Source organism: Vombatus ursinus, unplaced genomic scaffold (assembly GCF_900497805.2).
Source record: "Vombatus ursinus unplaced genomic scaffold, bare-nosed wombat genome assembly UNPS02001419.1, whole genome shotgun sequence".
NCBI lineage: Eukaryota > Metazoa > Chordata > Mammalia > Diprotodontia > Vombatidae > Vombatus > Vombatus ursinus.
In genome coordinates, this window is record NW_020941197.1 from 23,428,912 (window position 1) to 23,450,446 (window position 21,535).

The following is a 21,535-nucleotide window of genomic DNA, read 5'->3' on the forward strand; positions in this document are numbered from 1 at the left end:
ATGATAGGCTTAAGACAACACAGGACTGTGCAAATGATACTGAATGAACTATAGTAATTAAATAGACACACCTTTTCTCATCTGAGTCATTTCCATATAATTCAAGTGAAATTTCTCAACCAAACACTTAATTATATAGTTGGGCAAAGTTGTGCATTTTACCCTAAGTAATTATGCTATAATGATATTCAATCAATCAGTCAACAAAGTAGTTTAGATTTTATTAAATAAGTTCCACTGACTAGATTCACATTCTAAATTATATGAATCACATTCATCATTGTATCTATTTTCAGATTTTGGAAGTCCTCTAATAATATTTTAAGGCTACCTCATTCCTTTTTTTATTTTTAAACATTTTTATTTTAAGTTTTGAGCTCCCTTTCCTCCCCCCTCCCTGAGATGGTAAGCAATCACATATAGGTTATACATGTGCAATTATGTAAAACATTTCCATATTAGTCATTTTGTACAAGAAGACTCAAATAAAAGAAAAAAATGAACGAAAGAAAGAAAGTGAAAACAGCATACTTCAGTCTATATTCAAATAATATCAGTTCTTTCTCTGGAGGTGGGTAGTATGCTTCAGCATTAGCCGTTTGGGATTGTCTTGGCTCATTGTATTGCTGAGAATAGCTAAGTCATTCATAGTTCTTCATCAAAAAATATTGCTATTACTGTGTACAACATTCTCCTGGTTCTTCTCACTTCATTATGCATCAGTTCATGTAAGACTTTCCAGGTTTTTCTAAAATTATTCTGTTTGTCATTTCTTATAGCACAATAATATTCCATTGCAATCATATACCACAGCTTGTTTAGTCATTCCCCAATTGATGGGCATTCCTTCAATTTCCAATTCTTAGCCACCACAAAAAGAGTTGCTATAAATATTTTTGTACAAATAGGTCCTTTTCCCTTTTTTTGGATGTCTTTGTAATATAGACCCAGGAGTGGTATTGGTGAATCAAAGAGTATGCACAGTTTTCTAGCCCTTTAGGCCCAGTTCCAAATTACTCTCCAGAATGGTTGGATCAAGGGACACCTTGGTGGCATAGTGGATTGAGCTCCAGCCTTGGAGTTAGGAGGACCTGAGTTCAAATCCAACCTCAGACACTTGACACTTAACTAGTCACTTAACCCCAATTGCCTCACCAAAAGAAAAAAAAAAAGTTGTTTACAGAGTGGTTGGATCAGTTTACAACACCACCAACAGTGTTCCAGTTTTCCCATATCTCCTCCAACATCCAGCATTTTCCTTTTTTGTCATCTTAGCCAATCTGATAGGTGTGAGGTTGTTCCTCAGAGTTGTTTTGATTTGCATTTCTCTAATCAATAGTGATTTAGAGCATTTTTTCATATGACTAGGTAGCTTTGATTTCATCATCTGAAAACTGCCTGCTCATATCCTTTGCCCATTTATCAATAGGGGAATGACTTTAATTTTTATAAATTTGACTCATTTCTCTATATATTTGAGAAATTAGGCCCTTATCAGAGATACTTATTGCAAATTTTTCCCTCAGTTTTCTGCTTTCCTTATAATTTTGGTTGCATTGATTTTGTGCAAAAAATTCTTTTTTCATGATGCTCTTGCATTACTCTCATTTTTCCCCCAATTTTTCTTCTTCTCTAATTTGCTTTTTAAAATTTTTAAGCTCTTCCCAGATTTTTTTTTTTTTGGAGCGGGGTGGGAGGAATGGGGAGGTGCAAGGCAATTGGGGTTAAGTGACTTGCCCAGAGTCACACAGCTAGTAAGCGTTATGTTTCTGAGACTGGGTTTTAACTCAGGCCCTCCTGACTCCAAGACCAATGCTCTATCCATTGCACCACCTAACTGCCCCTCTTCCAAGAATTCTTTTTAGCCCTGAGACCAAATTACATTTTCCTTGAGGCTTCACCTATAGCCATTTTGACTTGGCTGTAGCTATGTTGTCCTCTTCTAAGTTTATGTCTTAATCCTCCTTATTACCATAATAATTTTCAGCAGTCAAGCTCTTTTTTTTTTTTTTTTTTTGCTTTTGCTCATTTTTTTTCCCAGCCTTTTTTTGTGACTTGGCATTTTTATGTGAGAGTTGGGCTCTGGTCCTGCACTATCCCAAGTTTTTTTTGCTGGGGCTGAGGGTCTTACTGCTGGCTTTCACTGGGGGGATAGGGCCTCCCTGTTAGCCTCCCCTGGGTGTGGGGTTTAGTTGCTGGCCTGCCCCAGGGGTGGGACCCTGATGCTGGGTTGCTATTGAAATAGAGTCTCTCTGCTGGCAGACCCCAGGGGAGGTGTCTTGCTGTTGGCCAACCCTGGGATGGGGCTTTACTACTGGTCAGCAATGGGGTCAAGATCTGGCTTGTGCTGGGGATGGGGTCACTAGGATGGGATCTTGCTGCACGACACAGACTGCTCACTTGCATAGGAGGCTGCTAGTTTGCAGGAGGGTGGGGCCTCACTGATGGATTGGCCCAGGCTTGGAGCCTTGCCGCAGGGCGCCCACCCTGTGAGGCTGGCTGCTGCTGCTGCTCTTGGACCTCACTCCCCTCCCCTCCAGTGAGATACACCTTTCCTGCCAGGCTGGTCAGCTGCTTCCCTGCTCCTAGACCAATTCTGAGGTGGTTTTCAAGTTGTTTGGAGGGGAATTTGGAAGGCCTTCAGAGGATTCCTTCCTCACTCTGCCATCTTGGCACCAAAAGTCAGGTTACCTCATTCCTGGTCAGAAATTGTACAAATAGTTGTGTGAACCGATGTTACATATTACTATGAGCAAGTCACTTCAATTTTCCAAGCCTCAGCTTCCTCATCTGTAGAATGAGGAAATTGGACTAGGTTTCCTTTAGGGTCCCTTTCACCTCTAAAACCTATTTTCCTGTGAAATCCTTATTAGAAAAATATCCTTGTTGCAGACCGAGAGAGATTCTTTGGCAAAGTGCCAGTAAAATATGTAGCAATCACATTTGGCACAGGTGAAAGGAATTATTAAAGATTCTAGAAGAACAGGCTTACCTGGTTTAATTTGTCATATTGATTATAAAATTGTAAGTAAATAAGAAGTAAGGAAAAAAATTTATTTTTTAAAATGCTTGTTAATTGATTTGTTGGTTGATTAGAAATGTCCTGATATATTTAAGAATGAAAAGGCCTTGTGAAATCTCATTTGTCAGCTTACAAAAAAGGAAGAGTAATTGCTAGTTTAGATGAAAAATAATGGAAAATTATTTGAGTTTTAGCCATTGGAGATGGCTAAATTGATTTTTCTGCCTGATGGCATGGGATAGTCTTTAGCATTTCTAAGGTCTTTCCTATTCTGAGACATAACTAGAACAGGGCAACTGGGGTTTTGCTCCAGGGCGCTAAATTCAGAGAGTGCTGATAGCACCTTCAGCAACATTGAAACAACAGATTTTATCGCCTGGTTAGCAAGGAACATTAGTTAAAATAGAAGGCTAACAAATGATAGGCTAGCTTGAACTTCTCCCAGCACTATTCCCACCGTTTTACTGAGTGTCATCATGTCAATGTTCCAGATCTTTATTTCCTTCTAAGGCCATGTTGCAGTCCCCCAAGTCTGCCTTCCCATCCTAACTGAGGACATGCCTCATAGCACTTGTCCAGGGCACAAAACTTCTAGCTATTATATTCAATTGGCAAAGGTGACAAAAAAGGAAAATAATAAATGTTGGAGGGTCTATGGGAAAACAGAAACATTGATGCACTGTTGGTGAACCTGTGAATTGATACAGCCATTCTGAAAAGCAATTTGGAATTATACACAAAAAGTTACCAAGCAGTGTATAGTTGGATCTTTTGACCCAACTAAGCCACTGCTAGAGATCATAAAAATAGGAAAAGTTCCTATATCTACAAAAATATTAATAGCAGCTCTTTTTTGTGGAAGAAAAAAACTGTAAACTAAAGAGATGTTCATCAACAGAAAAATGGCTGAGGAAGCCGTATATGAATGAGATGGGATGCTATCGTGCTGCAAGAATGAAGAAATTGATTACTTTTTCAAAGAGACATTGAAAAGAATCATGTGAACTGGCACAGAATGAAGTAAGCAGAACCAGGAGAACAATTTATATTATAACATCAATATTGTAAAAGAGAATAATTTTGAAGACTTTTATAAACCAATGAAGAATAAAATGAGCAGAAGCAGAAGGAAAATTTACATAGCAACAACACTATCATAAAGACAACTTTGAAAGCTTTAAAAACTATGATCAATACAATGACCATCCGTGATTCTCAAGTACCGAGGATGAAACATACTATCTACCTCCTGACAGAGAAGTGAGATATATAGGGTGCAGAATCACACACACACACACACACACACACACACAATCAATAAGAAAATTTGTTGTCCTTTGCTAAGCATATTTGTTATTTTTCTTTTCTCTTTTTTCCCCCCAGTGAGGTGGGAAATGAGAGGGAGATAAAATAAATTTCTGTCAATTTTTTTTTAAATAGAGAAGTGAGGATGGGGCACTACAGATGAGGAATATTTCATGCACTGTCAAATAAGGTTATTGTATTATAAATTTTACTTAATTATTTTACTTTTTTATAAGACCATTTAGAATGGAGTAATCTGTAAATGTTTGTAATATAAAAACAAAACACATTGATAAAACTTTTTAAAAAATAGAAATTTAATTATGTTCCTGATTGGGGAAAAGTGTGAACATTTATAAATTTATCTCTTTCTCTTTTTCTCAGTATTTTCTATACAAGTTTCCTAAAGATGTGGACTCTGTTGTCATTAAAGTGGTATCTGAAATGGTCTACCCATGTTCGGTTGTGTCAGTTCAGGATATTGTGGTAAGTCCAAGTAACTTGTTAACTTATTTAGATATTGGTATAGATAGATGGACAGACAGATAGATCATATATATATACACATATATACATATACATATATGTGTGTAAGTATATACATATATACATGCATGTTTACGTATCTACACACATATAGATATACTATAAACTTACTATATACATATGGATGTATATGTGGGTGTGATATATACTATAAATACTACTTCCAGAACAACCTGAAGAATGGGAAGGGAGCCCTTATGTTCTATAAAGTGGAAGGAAAAAGGAGAATGGAAATCATGTCCTCTTATAATTTATTCTCTCTCTCAATTCTCAAGCACCTAATATAGTAACTTATACACAGTGGACATTTCATGTTTTTAGTCATCAATATTAGAACATAAAGAGGCTTTAAATTAAAAGGGAAGCAGAAAGAAAGGCAAAACAAAGGGCTATGTCCCGGGAGAAGCCAGGCCAAATGAAATGGAAACTGCATGAGGGAAATAAATGGGTACATTTATGCTATTTTGAAAGTTTTGCCAGGCTGCATTAAGCAATTTATGGAGTACACTGTGTTATGCAGCATCACAGATTATATTTTTGCAGTTGTCTGTGATATAAAAAAAAAATTGACCTTAGAGACCTTACGTATTATATGTGGGAGAAATCTAAGAGGGCTGTTTAATTTTTTTCTAGGGAAACAATATCCATAGGTCCACAATAAGAAATTCTTGTGCTTGTATAACATCTAGACCTTTAAATATAGGTACCAAAACAACTGTGGCAGTGTTTTATGTGGCCTTTTCTTTTTACCCCAAACCTTTCATAGTGCCCAGTGTATGATCTTGACCATAACGTGGAATTTAATGGTGTTTATCAGTCCATGACCAAGAAAGCAGCTATCACCGTACAGGTGAGATATTTTCCCCTTGTAGTAGTTTTCCTTTTTCTATGACTCTCAGACAAAATGCTTTATAATAAATTACCTGCAATACTCTGGCATCCCAGAATGAAAACTATTCTCTATGTAACTAGTAACTTTCTGCTTTCAAGATTAGTTTAAGGCGGATGGATTCTGAATGCAGATTGAAGCATAATATTTTCACTTAATTTTTTCCATTTTTTTTCCTTTTGGTATGTTTCTTCTTTCTCAACTATGACTGATATGGAAATACATTTTATATGATTGCACATATAAAACCTATGTCAAATTACCATTTTAAGAAGAGGGGAGGGTAAGGAGGGAGGAAGAAAAATTTGGTACTGAGAATCTTGTAAAAACGAATGCTAAAATTATCTTTAAATGTAATTGGAAAAATAATAAAATACTGTTTTAATAAAAAGATTAGTTTAAAGGCCAGTGTCTCTAAGCCCAAAGATCAGAGCAAAGATGTGAGGAAAGGGGTAGTGACTCTAGAAATCTCTGAGTGTAGTAAAGAAAAGAAGACCACTGCCAGCCCTGCTCTCCTCCCAGCTTGGCACAACCTTTGTGCCAAGAGTGGGATGTGAAGGAACAAGTCAAGAGCAAAGGGTGTGGAAATCTATCTGCTAGATAAGGTTTCAGGTTCTTCCAGATGACTAGATTCTAATCTACTAGTTGAGGATTTCTACTTTAAAGTGAGATTCGACTCATGAAACTTTAAGGGAATTGGGCAGCATCAAGTAATGGATAGAGTTGGCCTTAAACCCAAGAAGACCTGGGTTCAAGCCCTGTCTCTAATCCATACTGGCTTTGTGACCCTAGGCAAGTCTCTTAACTTCTCAGCACTCAAGACAACTCCCTATACATCTCTATAAAAGTTATAGAAAAAATGCTGACTTGAATTGGGAGACAGAGTTTCCTCCCCTAGGAATACCCTATACAAAAAAAAAAAAATCACAGGTCTAGTGCCTATCCCCCTAAAGGTATTCTAACACTTTGACTTACTGGCAGTAACCAAATTAGGACTGAGATTATTCTTTCATCATTTAGCATTTGTTTGATACCAATAGTGTGCATAGATTTTGCACAGGATATGCAAAGATGGACCTCCAGTCTTAAACAGAGTTTAATTAACTTCTTTGCATCTGCTTTATCTGAAAAGTGCTAGAAACACAGAGAAACACTTGAGCTGGCTTTGGTCTACTGGGAGAAAAGGTGCTATTTCTTGAATAGCAGTGAGAGAGTAGGGAAAGGTTAATTATTGATTAGGCAGCAAGCTCTATCTCTTCCTTTTCTCCTTCTTTCATTTTTCAAAACCTCAGATTAAATACCCAAAACCTCCACTCTTATCTCTGTTAATTGTTTATTTTTTGTTGAATGTCCCCACAATTACGTTGATGATCCCAAATGGGGAATGACAGAAATTTTTTAAAACGAAAACAGTAGAACACTTCTTTTTTTTTAATAGTATTTATGATACCAAACAATGAAGATACTACAAAATATACCGATATACCAGATAGCTTCACTTTGGAAGTACTTAATAGTGACATCCCCTTTGGGAGTATAACCTCCAGTCTTGAGTCTCTTTCTCTCGAGCTAATGGTATGCCCATGTTATGATATTTTGAGTCAGTAGACTAAATGTTAGGCTTAAAACAAGATAATAAAAAGAATTTCAGAGTTGGAATGGACTTGAAAAAGCAGCTTGCCAAGCTCCTATTTTATAAATTAGGAAACTGAGGCCCAGAGATGGAATTGATGGGGTGATGGGACCCGGACCCTGAATTTTCCCATACATTTTAGTAACCCAGTCCCTGATGTCCAGCCTGAGGCATCAGGCCCATCCAAGCCTACCTAGACACTCAATAATCCTTTCAATAGTCCTTTCACTGTGGCTTTCTGAACCAGCTCAGGCCACTCTTTTCACTGTTTGCATCTGGGCCCCCCAGGCTATTTACCACTCCTTAATCCCATCCAAATCTTCTCATAGTCTTTTTTGTATAAAAACATCAGTTCCATCCTCACCAAATTCACAGATTTACTAGGAATCTTGCCAGTATACTGGTGTTATAATAAAACCTTGATACTTTGACTGAAAGAAGGCTTAAATGGTGGAATTCTTTCCAGGCAGACTTGCCCTGTACCCTTACATTTTGGGGTTCCAAACACCCCAAACTGCAACAGAATGTCACACAGTAACAGAGCCAAGCCTCAAACTCACAACACCTGACTCTTAATCCAGTATTGCTTCTACTTCACCACAATGGCAGAGAGTGGAGGATAATCTATGGAGTAGCTAGGTGGTGCAGTAAATAGAGCAACTGGGCTTGGAATCATATCTTCCTGAGTTAAAATCTGACCTCAGATACCTACTAGCTGTGTGACCCTGGGCAAGTCTCTTAACTCTGTTTGCCTCAGTTTCCTCATCTGTAAAATAAACTGGAGAAGGAAATGGCAAACCACTCCAGTATCTTTGCCAAGAAAACCCCAAATGGGGTCATGGAAGAGTCAGGCTTGACTGAACAACAATGACAACAGAGGATAATCTGGAAGTATTTGTAAAGTAAAAACAAAACACATGAATAAAATTTGAAAAAAATCTCATTCTTAGTGATCACTCACTCTGTGTTCTTAAGTTATTTAGTTTCAGTTTTTAAATAATAAAAAACATTTCACAAGGGTTAGCTAATAGTCTATTAAGGCCTTTCCAAAACATTACATTTTGCTTGTTGATGCATTAGTTTGTATAATTCCTGCTATAGTTTCTAGGAACAAGACAGAAGTCATGAGAATATATGTATCCTTTTATTCTCCAAACCATGAAATAACAACTATATCAAGATTTTGTATGGTTATGCAAATATAATTAATTATGAAGGGATTTAGGGTGGGGTTAGCTTTACTTTCCTCTTTCTTTCTTTATTTCCCCCACCTTCCCCTGCTTCCCCTTTTCTCTCTTTCTCTTTTTTCTCTACCTATCATAAGGTTGTTATGTCTTGTACAGAAGAAGGATTTTCCAGGAGAGCAGTTCTTTGTGGTGTTTGTGATAAAGCCTGAAGATTATGCTTGTGGAGGATCATTCTTCATCCCAGGTGAGACATGGTGACAGACATTTAGCCTACAAGAGTACCCATGGGGGAGGCAAACTGGCCTGTGATGACTATCTCTAGCTCTCTCTAAATGATCTCTCACCAGAAGGGAAGAATTAGGAGAGACAATGACTATTCCCTGGCAAGACAGTCTCAGAGACAAGGCAATGCAAGGCAAAGAGAGAAAATGATAGATTGCAAATATATTCCTATTACAGAAGAGTTTTTAGTGTAATGCACCTTTCCACATCCTTGCACTTGTATATCAAGGAATAGAGCTTTTATATGATAAATCAAGAGACTAGGATTTTTTCCCTTCATAGGTGGTAGAAACAGAACACTGAAAGTTTATCATTGTACATTTCAGTCGGGTAGAGAAGGAAAATTCAGTTTTAAATTCTTATTGCTAAAGATATGCCTTCACAGACAGTAAGAAATCAGTGGTGTCTGTCACAGTGTGGTAACTCACCCTGAATGATGACAGGTATATGAAATATTGAGCCTGGTTAAAAAAAAAAAAGTGTGGGTCCCAAGAACTGCCTTGAGAAACTGTTAGGTTGGTGATTGAACACAGATAGCTGCTCCTAAGACTTAGCACCAAGCTTTCAATAGGACTCCTAGGTCAGTTCAGGAAGCTCTTGGGTCAGGGCCACTCTAGAAATTTTATAAGGAGAGGAGGGCTTCTGCCCAGTGAGATCTGATTGGTTTCTCTCCACTGAGCTTACAGACAGGAAGACATCAATCAGCTTGGAATCTGGAATTTTCCACTCTAAAATGAAAGATTCTAGAAATGGGAAGGTGGGGGGATGATGGCCTCAGAGAAGGAGTGGGATAGAAAGGAGATAATACAAGGTAGGAAGATGAGGTGGGAATAGGACATAGCTTGTTGGAATTAGAAATATTAGAAAAACATACTGAAAAATCAGTGTTCTTCCAGACTATAACAGGACTATCAATCCTACTTTATTGGAAGGAGAGATTGAGGTACACATTAGCATATATTAGAAGTCAGCTCTGCTAAATGTCAATCCGAGTTTAAAAAAAATGAGTGTTTTAACAGAAAAATCTAAGAGATGGATAGCTCAAACTCCATGAGGAAAAGACTGTCAAACATTCTTTGGTGCCACTGTGAAGTTTAAAGGGGGAGTTTTCATTAAGTTCTTAGTACAGCACTAGGTTCTTAAAAATAATGTGTTTGTCTGCCTCACATCAAGCCAACTTGTTGGCGATTCTTTCTGTCACTACCTCCAAAATATGTCTCATATTCAGCCCTGTCTCTCCTCCCACGGCTACCACCTCAATTCAGGCCCTCACCACCTCTTCCCTGGATTATTGCAACAATCATTCATTGGTCTCCTTGCCCTCCCATCTCACCTCATTCAAATCCATCTTCCACATACCTCCCAAAGGAGTTTTTCTTAGATTTGACCATGTCATTCCCCAACCCAGTCAACTCTGATGGTTCCCTGTTGCTCTTAGAATCAGATATAAATTCCTTTGTTTAGCTTTTAAACCTCTTTATAACTGTTCCTCAACCTATCGTTCCAGCCTTATTGGGCATTACTCCCCACCCTAGATTGCATGTCTAACCCAAGTGGCCTTCTTTTGGTTCCTCACACGTGATATTCTGTCTCTTGTCTCCCTGCCCTTGAAACCATGAGCTGCCCTCATGCAAGGAAGGTACACATACCTTCCTCACCCATACCTCGAAGACTTTTTCTCTTCCTTTGAGACAAAGCTCTGACACCATGATCTATGGGAAGGCTTTCTAAGCCCCATCAATTTCTAGTGCTCTCTCTCAAACTACCTCCTATTTGATAACTTTGTATTTATTTCTGGTTATTCTGTATATGCATTATACACATCCCTGTCGTCTCTGCATTAGAATGTAAGATCTTTATTTTGTTCACTAAATTAAATCTGTATCCCCAGCACCCAGCACAGTGCTTGGCACAGAGCAGGCATTTAATAAGTCCTTGTTGATTGATAGATTGAGAAATCAAGCTATAGAGACTATTCCTTTGAGCAGCTATTCATGCAAGAAACCAGAAGTCAGAGTTTCCTGATCGGATTTGTCTGTAATTCTCTCTTTGCAGGAAAGGAAAACCACACCTGGAACCTTCAGCGAACAAAGAACCTTAAAGTGACCGTTGTTCCCTCCATTAAAGGTCAGTTCTGCCTCTGGGGAATGGCACAGAATTCCTGCCTGAGGGGACACAGTGGCAATTTCAGTTCCACCTTTTCCTTTTCTCAGCCCAGTTCCCCAGGAGAGATAAAAAGAATGGTGGGTTTTTGGTTTTTTGTTTTTTGTTTTTTTGTTTTGGTTTTGCAGTTCAGTTTAGTTCAATATGAGATTGATTAAGCACATGCTGATAGCTGAGCACTAAGTTGCATCATACTGTTTCTTCCAAAGGAAAGGAGCAAAAATTGTGCAGTTGTATTTATGGCGATTCCACACCCAGTTTCCCACAGAAACTGGGCATTACTGATGAAGATGAAGACAGTGACCATCGGTTATGATGTCTGTGTATGAGCTCAAGGAACTTTGTGTCCTTGAAATAACAGTTGGGCTTTTGAATAGAAATAATGGAAGTTAGGAACCAGCAGCTACCCCAACCCCGGACATAACAAATAAAAGTCCTTAAAGTGTTAAAGCTCTTGGATTAGAAAGTATTTCCCATTCCCCTGTCCTTCCCCAAACCTGACTGTGTTTCTTTTTCCTTCAGAATCTGTTTATGTGAAGGCCATATTACTCAGCTTCCTTATATTCTTCTCCTTCTACTTGGGGTCTCTGCTTGTTGCTTTTGTGCACTATGTCAGGTAAGTACAGAACTTCTGTGAAAGTCACCCCTCTGTCCCTTTCTCCGCTGAAACTTCTAGTGTAGTTTATGGAACTTCAAATTCAATCTGTGAATGGCCTGGAAAGAATTCTCTCTGAAGGGAAGGAAAGTCATCCATCTAGGACCTTGCTCTTTTCCAAGACCTTAGAATTGTCATCATAAGTCAGGTAGAATATAGAAATTCTGAAATTCTTCCCAGCATAAAAAATTCAAATAAGTTCCACTCTGATGTGTCATCATGCGTTTGGGTTCTCCAAAATCATGATGGCAGAGCACAAGCATTGATGGGTTCTTCCCTGCTGAAAAGGTTTCAAGTACAGTCATGCCAGAAGACTGCCTCTACTCACCAAAGACCAAGCCAGTTAAAGATGGAAAGGTTCATCACCTGTAGACTGGCTGCTTGATACTAAATTTTTTGGCCATGGCAACCCATAAGGCTAACAAAATTGTTAGTATAATTGTTAATATAGTGACAGAAATTAATGCCAAATGTACTATGGACTGCCACTCCCTTAAATGTTCCCTGTAATGTCAGAATTTCAGTAAGGTCCTTGCATTCCTACTCTTAAGATATTTACTCTTGATTGGATTGAACTGAACTACACCCTAGGTCCCCAACCACCACCCAGGGAGCTTGCCTTGTGGGGAGCCCAGCTCAAACTGGATCTCAGTTTCTAGTGTTCTTGCCCCCTTCCATTGGGATTCATGACACGAAAGGCAAAACAGCCAGAATGAAGTGATTTTCCTTGCCCAGATTGCCAAGGGTCACTGAGGTCTCAAGATCAGGCCTTGCTACCACATACTGTCTCTTCCCCATCTCCTAAAACTGTAAAAACTTTTTCTTGGGACTCTTTGGTTGGGAAATCCACTAGACATCCCCCAGGATGGCTGGTTTGCTACCCTGTACTCTCTATTAAAGACATTTTATTCCTCAGCTCATGGCTTTGATTTATTTCAGTACTTGATAAAGCAAAGAAAAATACAGAGTGCCTCTCAGTCTTGTGGGGCCCTCTTTCACTCATGCAGTGACTGTGGCAAAGGCAATAGAGAGTATGAAAAAAAAAACAGTTTTTAGACTGTAAACATTATCTCAATTGTTGATACTCTAAGTATAGAATAACCAGTGAGGGACTATACTGCAGAAGAAACTGAATTCTGTCATTTTTTGAAAATTTGATTTGATTTGATTTGATTTTTTTATTAACCTGGTTAATTTATTCCTACTTCCTTCTTCCCTTGCCTCCCTTTTCCCCTCTGTTCTCCTACTTTAAAGCTAGTTGGAAAAATTATTATAGACAGATACCATTTTGGGGGTGGTTGACTATGGGTCTGAGTATTTTTAAAGGGTAACCATATTCCCATTTCACAACTACTTTATCCTCTTCTCTTCTTTTCACACTACTCTGGTTTCCCTTTCCATTATTAGACACTTCTATGTCTTTCAGGACTTTAACCAGTCAACTAGCATTTATTAAGAATCCTGTCATTCTTGACCTTCTTGTGAAACCAAAATACAAAAGGAAGTTACTGTGAAATTGAAATATTATTTACAGGTTCTCCCTGGAGAGGCAAATAAAGGAATTGGCAGAGTTGATTTGATCATGGATCCACAAGCAAGAGCAAACATCATTGCATGGGACTCTTGGTCAGTTCAGATTGCAGTGCTCATACACACAAAAATTATACATACACACATATGCATATATGTGTATATATATGTATGTATGTTTATGTATATGTCTGTGTGTATATGTGTGTATATATACATATACATATGTGTATATATCTATGTATGTATGTGTATATCCAAAAAGACCACTATTAAAATAACTATAGCTTATTCGCCAATAGTTGTTGCAGAGGATGAGAAAGTAGAATAATTCTTCAAACACTATAGGATTATGCATTTAGAAGTGACCTTAGAGGCCACTGAGTTTAACTCCATCATTTTACAGATGAAGAAACTGAGAATACATTGGATGAGTGAATTGCTTAGGGTTACACAGCTAGTGTTCAAGGTAGAATCTGAACCTAGGTCTTCTTGATTCCAAGTCTAGTACCCTAATCACTACACTCTACCAATAAAGCCCACAGTAAGACCCTCCAAATTAAATTACCACATACTTTAATACTTGCCAGCTTCCGAAAGAAAATAAAAATTAAAAAACCAACCAAACCTGGCAGCTTTAATGCAAAGGTGGCATAGTGGAAGTTGGCAAAAAAAAAAATGTTGGAAAACATGGCTCAGGAGTAAGAAATAAAAGAGGCAAAAGATATGTAGACATTATAGAAGCTTCATGCTAATTTATTATGAATACTTTCTTCAAGAAGAGAACTAAGCAGTGTTAGACATGGCAAGTACCACATAAAATAAAATTAATTCTATTTTAATGAACAGGAAATAACTGGTTAATATCATGGAGTCACTTTTGCTTTAGCTCTCAGCTATATCTGTATCATCAAGACCACCATCTTGTTAGAGCCAAGGTGAAAATAAATACCAAGGTAGAAGAAAGAAGAGAAATGAAAAGACATAGTATACAATTGAGGCAACACTAACCAAAAAGATAAAAGAGTGTATGTCAGCACAGCCTGTTACTGTCTCCTAAGGAAGTACAACTGGCATGCATAAAAGACCACAATGAGGAGAAAAAAGCCCAGGCTATTCTTCATCTCCTTGATCTTGATCAAACTTTTAAATCTCCTTGCTGAGAGATATGGCAGCAAAGAGCACCATCCATTTTTACCAAGAGTTCTGAACCTTTTTTTTTAAATTATGGACAACTTTGGCCATCTGGTGAGGCCTGTTGACCCCTTTTCAGAATAATGTTTTCAAATGCATGAAATAAAATATATAGGGCTACAAAGGAAACCAATTTTACTGAAATACATTTGTCAAAATATTTTTTAACAAACAAGTCTATGAACCACAGGTTAAGAACCTCTGAATTAGACCATAAATTCATACATAAATCTTAGAATGGTAGAAGAGAATGAGCAGTAGCAACACACACACACACACACACACACACACACACACACAAGTACAAAACAATAGTAGACAAAACAAGTTTACATAAAGTATGTTTAGAGACCCAATTAAACCAGTTTATCCCAATATGACTTACGGATGAAATTACCAAATGCTGAAAAATGGAAGAGATCTATAAAGATTTCTCTAATAAGCCATTTTATCCATCAATGACAGGGGAACTAACACATTTGGATTGTCATTAATATTTCTCATTTTCTCATGCATGATATGTGTACGTAGAATTGCTCTAGCACCAATATAATTTTGAGGGCATTGAGGGGTTGATTCTAAAGACATTTGAAACAGGGGAGAATATCAAACACTTGGAAAAGATCACAAAATTTATTATCACCAAAAAAAAAAAGTTAACCAAGAATATATCAACAACTGTGATTCATATATAGCTTTCTCTCTTCTCTAAGATCTTTAAGAAATTAATTTGCACATACATCAAAAGCATCCTTAATAATGACAGAAGAATGGAATGGGCAGGCTCTTGCAAAAGATGTTCTGTAGCAGATCACATCTGACAGTCACAGAATTGACCGAAAGGAATAGAAAATACAAACTCAATTGTGTGTATTGTTTGTGACTATTAAAAAGCATTTGATTCAGCAGAAGAAATGTAGTGTCTTAAAGCTTTTCCTATAATGATGTCTCCCATGCTCATATCCAAATCATATAAAATCCTTTGGAAAGTGTGGTTGCTCTGATAATAATAATCAATAATAAGCATTTATATAGCATTTAGTATGTGTTTGGCATTGTGTTAAGCACTTTACAATTATTTTCTTTGTTGATGTTCACAATAACCCTGGAAGGTAGGTGCCACTATTATCCCAGTTTTACAGATGAGGAAACTGAGGCAAACAGGACTTAAGTGACTTGTCCAGAGTCAGGATTTTGAACTCAGATCTTCCCGATTCCTGACCTGGCACTCTGCCCCCTATAGATAAGTCTCATAAAGATTTTATGTGTGTGTGTTTGTGTGTGTATACAAAATCAAATGCTTATATATACGTATGTATGTATATATATATATGTATATATATATATACACACATATCAAATACAGAAAAAGAGAGAGAGAGGAGTGTAGTCACATAGGTTCTTTGTTACTTTTTTGGAATCAATAAAGTCTGAGATTTTTTCCCATGTCTTTGGTATATCCTCCTTCTTTAGATACCTTGTAAATATATCCCTCAAGTTTGGTTCTCCTTTCTCCGTCCTTCTGTCTTTGTCTCTGTCTTGGTCTCAACATAGAAATATGTGTATGCACACACATATATCTGTATGTATATACACACACACACATATCTGTTTGTATACACACACACACACACATTTTCTTACCTTTGTTCTTCTTAGTGACGTTTCTGTGTTCTCTGCTAGCTCCTCAAAAACTGTGATATTAGGACCCAAGTATGGTGATCCCACTGTTCTTGATGGAGAAGACAATGATTTTTACAAACCTTTTCCATTTTTCTTCCATTTGTGGCCCTCTTTCTGTTTCATCCTAGAATGCCCTTGGCTGATTTTGCTTAATCATATATTGCCAGGTTGTTTTTTTTAACTGATTCTGCCCTCCACTACTCATCTCTGCTTTTTGAGAAGGTTCTGCTCAAAATCATCCATTATCCTTCTTCATAAGATTTTATAAATGAGTTTATATTCCTGCTTCTTTTTGCCTTTGGCAGCCATCTTTCTCTGGCAAGTGAGTCGAATGTTTGCTGACTAAGGTGATTTCTGGGCTTTTTTGGTCTCCTTGTTGTAGCAATTAATTTACATTAGTTTAACTTCTGGATGAAATTAAAGCAGTGTTGAAGTCATTCCTTTGTTCATTTCCCATTTTCTATTTTGTGTAAAGATTGTGTAAATCTTCTTAATTATATACCATTTCTTTTTCTCATTACTATTCTTGATAATAAATTTTTATCTTGCACATAATAGGTGCTTAAAAAGTGCTTCTTGGAATTTGCTATTGAACTGCTAAAGGATATGTGTTGTCCTATGTTATTCAGTTAATGGACAGTTATTGTCCTGTGTTATTTAATTAATGATGCAACTGGTCCTTCATTATGTATATTTTGGACACACTGAGGGTAGAAAGGAATCTAGATTAAAACTTAACAGGCTAAGGCTATCAAACTGGTTTGCCTTTGGGAAATTATATATTCCTTTTAATGATCTCAAGCTTTTCATTGAAACAAAATTCCTTCTACTTGAAAATTAGTATTTTTTTTCTAGTGATGATATTTAGTTGCAAGTCATGCAATACCACAATCTCTGAAGAATTAGAGTTCCAGATCACCCAAAGGACAATGAGAGGGACACTGTGGATATGAGCAAGTTACAACACAGTACCAATGAAAAATTAATTGTACAAGAAAGATAAATGATTGGAGGAAAAAAAGTGGGACAGTCAAATAACAAGAGGGAGAGATAATTGATGAATAGCCTGTGCCCCTTTGGTATTCACACAATGTGAAGAAGTCAAGAGAAAGACCCAACGGGGGATGGATGGATTCCCAGTAGGAGAATTACTAGAAGACATGGACAAGAGTCACCTTGGATCGGAAGTCTTGAATGGTTTGTGAATTGTATTATTGGAGGAAAAACCCTATTGATGAGATCACAGGTCATAGATCCATCTAAATATCATTTTAAGTAGAGCATAGAGATTCAAGGAGCAGAAGAAAGAAAAAATTTTCAAATCGGAAGTAAGTAGACCTGGATTCCAGCCCCAGCTCTGATGCTGTGTGCTCTTGGGCAAATCAATTAAATTTTTGGATCCTCAGTTTCCTTATCTGAAAAATGGGAGTAATCATCCCTATCCTGCCTGCCTCACAGAGTAGTCTTGAAGATCAAATAAGATAATGGATATGAAAGTACTATATCTATATAGGTGAAATTGTTGTTGCCATTGTCATTGTCATTCTGATAATGGGCACTGGGAAGAGGTAACACATCACCCCAGTGTTATATCAACTGTATGAATTAATCAGATCAGCAGAAAAGGGAAGAGAATCCTGAGGGGCTAGTGACTTTTAAGGAGATGGAAAGGGAAAGTCTGGATTGAGTTGCTACATCTCTTTTTCTTTTTTTTAAGCTTTTATTTAGTATTTTATTTTTCTCCAGTTACATGTAAAAACTACATCTTAGGGACCCTGAGCAAACTCTGTGTGAGGGCACAGTGTGAGGACTGTGAATATGTACAGGGAAATCACAAAAGAAGCAGAGGGTGCCAAGGATAAACCTGGTCTGCTTCACAGTTTCGTCTTGGATGGGCCTTGTCAGATTCTCAAGAGAAATTCCAGGATCCTGGCTCTGAGAAAGCCTGGTCTGGTCTGAAGATATTCATTTTCAATGGATATGATTTCCATTCATCGGTAACATCCTTACAGGAAGACGAAATCTAACACGACTACTATGTGAAAAGCCATTGGTTGGTATTGAACCTACTGAGAAGCGTAAATTTTTTTTTAAACTGTGTTATAGGGTGCTGTACTTAAACATCAAGGTGCCAGATTTTTACTGCAGTTAAATACACAAGCAGAGATCCTTTGCCAAATATAGACAAACTGAAAATAGAAATCTGGAGACATAAGGCCTGTTGGCAATCTAAATAGGAAAATAGAATGAAGAAAAAATGGTAACAGGAGGAAAATTCTTGCTTCACTGCACCAGACAGAAATAGTGCAAAGTTTTCTAAAGTCAAATTATTCCTCTAGGTCTAATAGCATTTGCTCAGTAGGTCTTTATTTACAACCCATGGTTCTTGTAGCAGAGGTTATGATGTCAAAGTAAAATGTACGTGTGCATGTGTGTGTGTGTTGAGGGGGCAGAGTTTATAATATCTTTACATTATAGAGCTTCCTTTCTATATAGACAGATATTAAGATATAAAGATATACACATATGGATGCATTTATATGTATTATGTATATAGATACATTATATATCAACCTACATATATTTTCACACACATCTATCCCTCTCTCTCTCTCTCTCTATCTGTCTATCTCCCTATTTATCTATCTAAATGACCCTGTCCTCAAGACTATTTCTAACCCCCAAATCCCTTTGTAATGTGCTAAGGACCTTGTTCCTGTGTCTTAACCCAGATACCATTTTCTTTTGTGGGCCACAGAATCACAGAACCACAGAGATAGAAGGACTTCAAAGGCTATCTTCCAGCTTTATGATCCCATAAACTAGTTGAGTGGTTCTCAAACTTTTTGGTCTCAAGACCCCTTTACATTCTTGAAAATTGTTGAGGACCCTCCAAAGAGTTTTTGTTTCTATGGGGTTACATCCATCATGATTTTCTGTATTAGCAATGAGAATATCTTCCTTATTGTGAAAATAGTTTTGACTTTGTGAACGCCCAAATAGGTCTCAAGGACCCCTATAGGTTCCTGGGCCATACTTTGAGAATTACTGATCTTGTTTAAATACTCTAGCCTAGTCTTCTCAGAATGTTCTGTGCCCCTTTTCCCCTAAGATTACATTGGTGCAGTCATACCTGTTAGATTACCAAGAAGGTGTGTTGATAACTGAGTTGTATCCTTCTGTACTTCAGAGCTCATGATTTTACCTCATGAGTACTCTTTACCTCATGAGAGTACTCTTTGACTTAATAGACAATTGTGGTGAGTTGCTGCGGCCAAAAATTTCACATCCAGCATCCAACCTTCCAATGCCAAACTTCTCTGAAATTAAGTAGATTGACTTTCAGACAATAAGTAGGGGACATCGCCCCCCTGGGAGGCTCTGGAACAGTGGGGGTGGGGTGGTAGTACCCTCAGGTGCAATTGTTCACTTAATCTGAGACTTCTTTCCTAGTTTGTAAGATTTCCAGAGGGGTGCTGAGTAATTTTTTTTTTAAAAGGGGTCAGTAAACCAAGTAAGTTTGGGAATCTCTTCAATAGACCCACATTCAGTAACCAGCCCCATGATTGAAGCTTTTTTTGGTTGGTAGGACCTACAAGAATTTATTGTTCTTTTGCCTACTAAGGGAAAGAGGAAAGGGAATAAGCATTTTCATAGCACCTATGTGCCAGGCACTGTGCTTAAGTGTTTTACAAATCTTATGTCATTTGATCCTCATGACAACCTGTGAGATATGTGCAATTATTATCCACTTTTTTAAGTTGAGGAACCTGAGGTATACAGAGATTAAGTGACTTGTGCAGAATCATACAACTAGTGAGTTTCTGAGGTCAAATCTGAACTTAGATCTATCTGACTCCAAGCCTATAGCTCTCTGTCCACTGTTCTACCCAACTGCCATGATAAACCTAAGATTAACTTCATGATACATTAAAGCATCATAGTAGGACTTAAGTGAAATATTCTATTTCCTTAATATAGGGGAGGGGAAATGATATAAGCATCCTGGACAACAACTGACTCAGCCAAGAAGTAATTAGACTGCATTATATTTGATGTTAAATTTTAGATCATAGAATCTCAGAGTTGCAACAGCAGTCAGAACTCTACTAATCCAACCTGCATCTGATTAAAAAAAAGAAAAAAACAAAAAAAACCTCTTCTGTAACATGGCCAACCAAGTGACCATCCAGTCTCTTTTGAAGATCTGGACGGAGTAGGAGCCTGCTTTCTACCGCAGCAGCCCATTTCACTTTGGCACAGCAAGGAGAGATACTTTTGAGGAAATTGTGCTTCAGTCTTCATCTCGACAACTTGCACCCTTTGCTTCTAATACTTCCCTTTAAGGCCCAGAGAGGCAGATCTCATCCTTCTTTTACATAATAGCCTTTGGAATACTTTAAAACAATTACATTCTCCCCTAAATCTTCTTTGCTCCAGGTTAAACATCCCTAGTTTCTTCAAGCAGTTATTACAAAGCATGATTTTGAGGCCTTTTGCCATCTTGGACAACCATCTCTGGATTCTTTTGTTTATCTATTGTCCTTCAAAAAAAAGTCCATCCATTCCAGCACAAAATAGTGGAAAGAGTGTCAGATTGGAATGAGAAGATCTGGATTCAAATCCCAGTTTTGCTATTGACTTACCTGGATGACCTTGGGTTTTTCTCTCTCTGTGCGTCCCTTTCCTTTTTCTCTTTTCTGTAAAATAAGGGGATCTTCCTAGAGGGTCTCCAAGATCCCTTCCTGCTCTTAATCTAAATGATCCTAATGGAATGAGATCCTCAAATGCCTTATTCCAAAGCAGATTAAAATATATGGCCCTGGCTATGGCTCATTTTCTTTTTTAATCTCCTATTTTTTTTTCCTTTTGCTCAGTTGGTCGCTCAAGCATTGTGATAACGAATAGTTCACATTTGCATAGTGATTTAAGTTTTACAGAATGCTCATTAAGACAGGCAGATATCCTAGTTATCACAGAGATCACTGACAGATAAAACAAATCTAAACTCCTTCCAGAAAAGATTTCCATCTGTTAATGTGCTGTAACTGAATAAACACATTAGTGCCTAGGAGCAAACCAGGCATGTATAGTTATGTCTCATGGAATTAATTAATGACTTAAAGTGAATTAATTAATTTCTTTTTAATACCTTTGAAGATGAAAGAAGATGGAATAAAACACTAAGTATCATTATTACCCTGGAAGCTTATCACAACATTTTGAAGACTGGTAGCATAAACAAAGCAGACTAGACAGGATCTTTTGGAGATCAGTAAGGAATACAATTCTCCTTAGCCACAGGCATAGCCATTGTATACAATTGTACATATCCAGTGAGTTCTTAAAGTTAGGGACACTTGGGTTTGAATCCCTTCCTCTACAATTTACTAGTTGTGTGACCCTGGGACAAGTCACTTCACCTCTGGGACCCTCAGTTTCCTTA

At 37.5% G+C, this 21,535-nt stretch overlaps 1 protein-coding gene across 3 annotated transcripts in view; it reads left to right on the top strand.

Moving 5' to 3' along the window:
* SIDT1 (SID1 transmembrane family member 1) overlaps positions 1 to 21,535 on the top strand; it is a 162,293-nt gene that overhangs the window by 85,682 nt on the left and 55,076 nt on the right. For all 3 annotated transcript variants that reach the window (XM_027868372.1, XM_027868379.1, XM_027868385.1), the window contains exons 5-9: positions 4,712 to 4,813; positions 5,640 to 5,723; positions 8,739 to 8,826; positions 10,920 to 10,991; positions 11,550 to 11,643. In XM_027868372.1, coding sequence (XP_027724173.1) covers positions 4,712 to 4,813; positions 5,640 to 5,723; positions 8,739 to 8,826; positions 10,920 to 10,991; positions 11,550 to 11,643 — 440 coding nt within the window. The remainder of the gene's footprint in view (positions 1 to 4,711; positions 4,814 to 5,639; positions 5,724 to 8,738; positions 8,827 to 10,919; positions 10,992 to 11,549; positions 11,644 to 21,535) is intronic.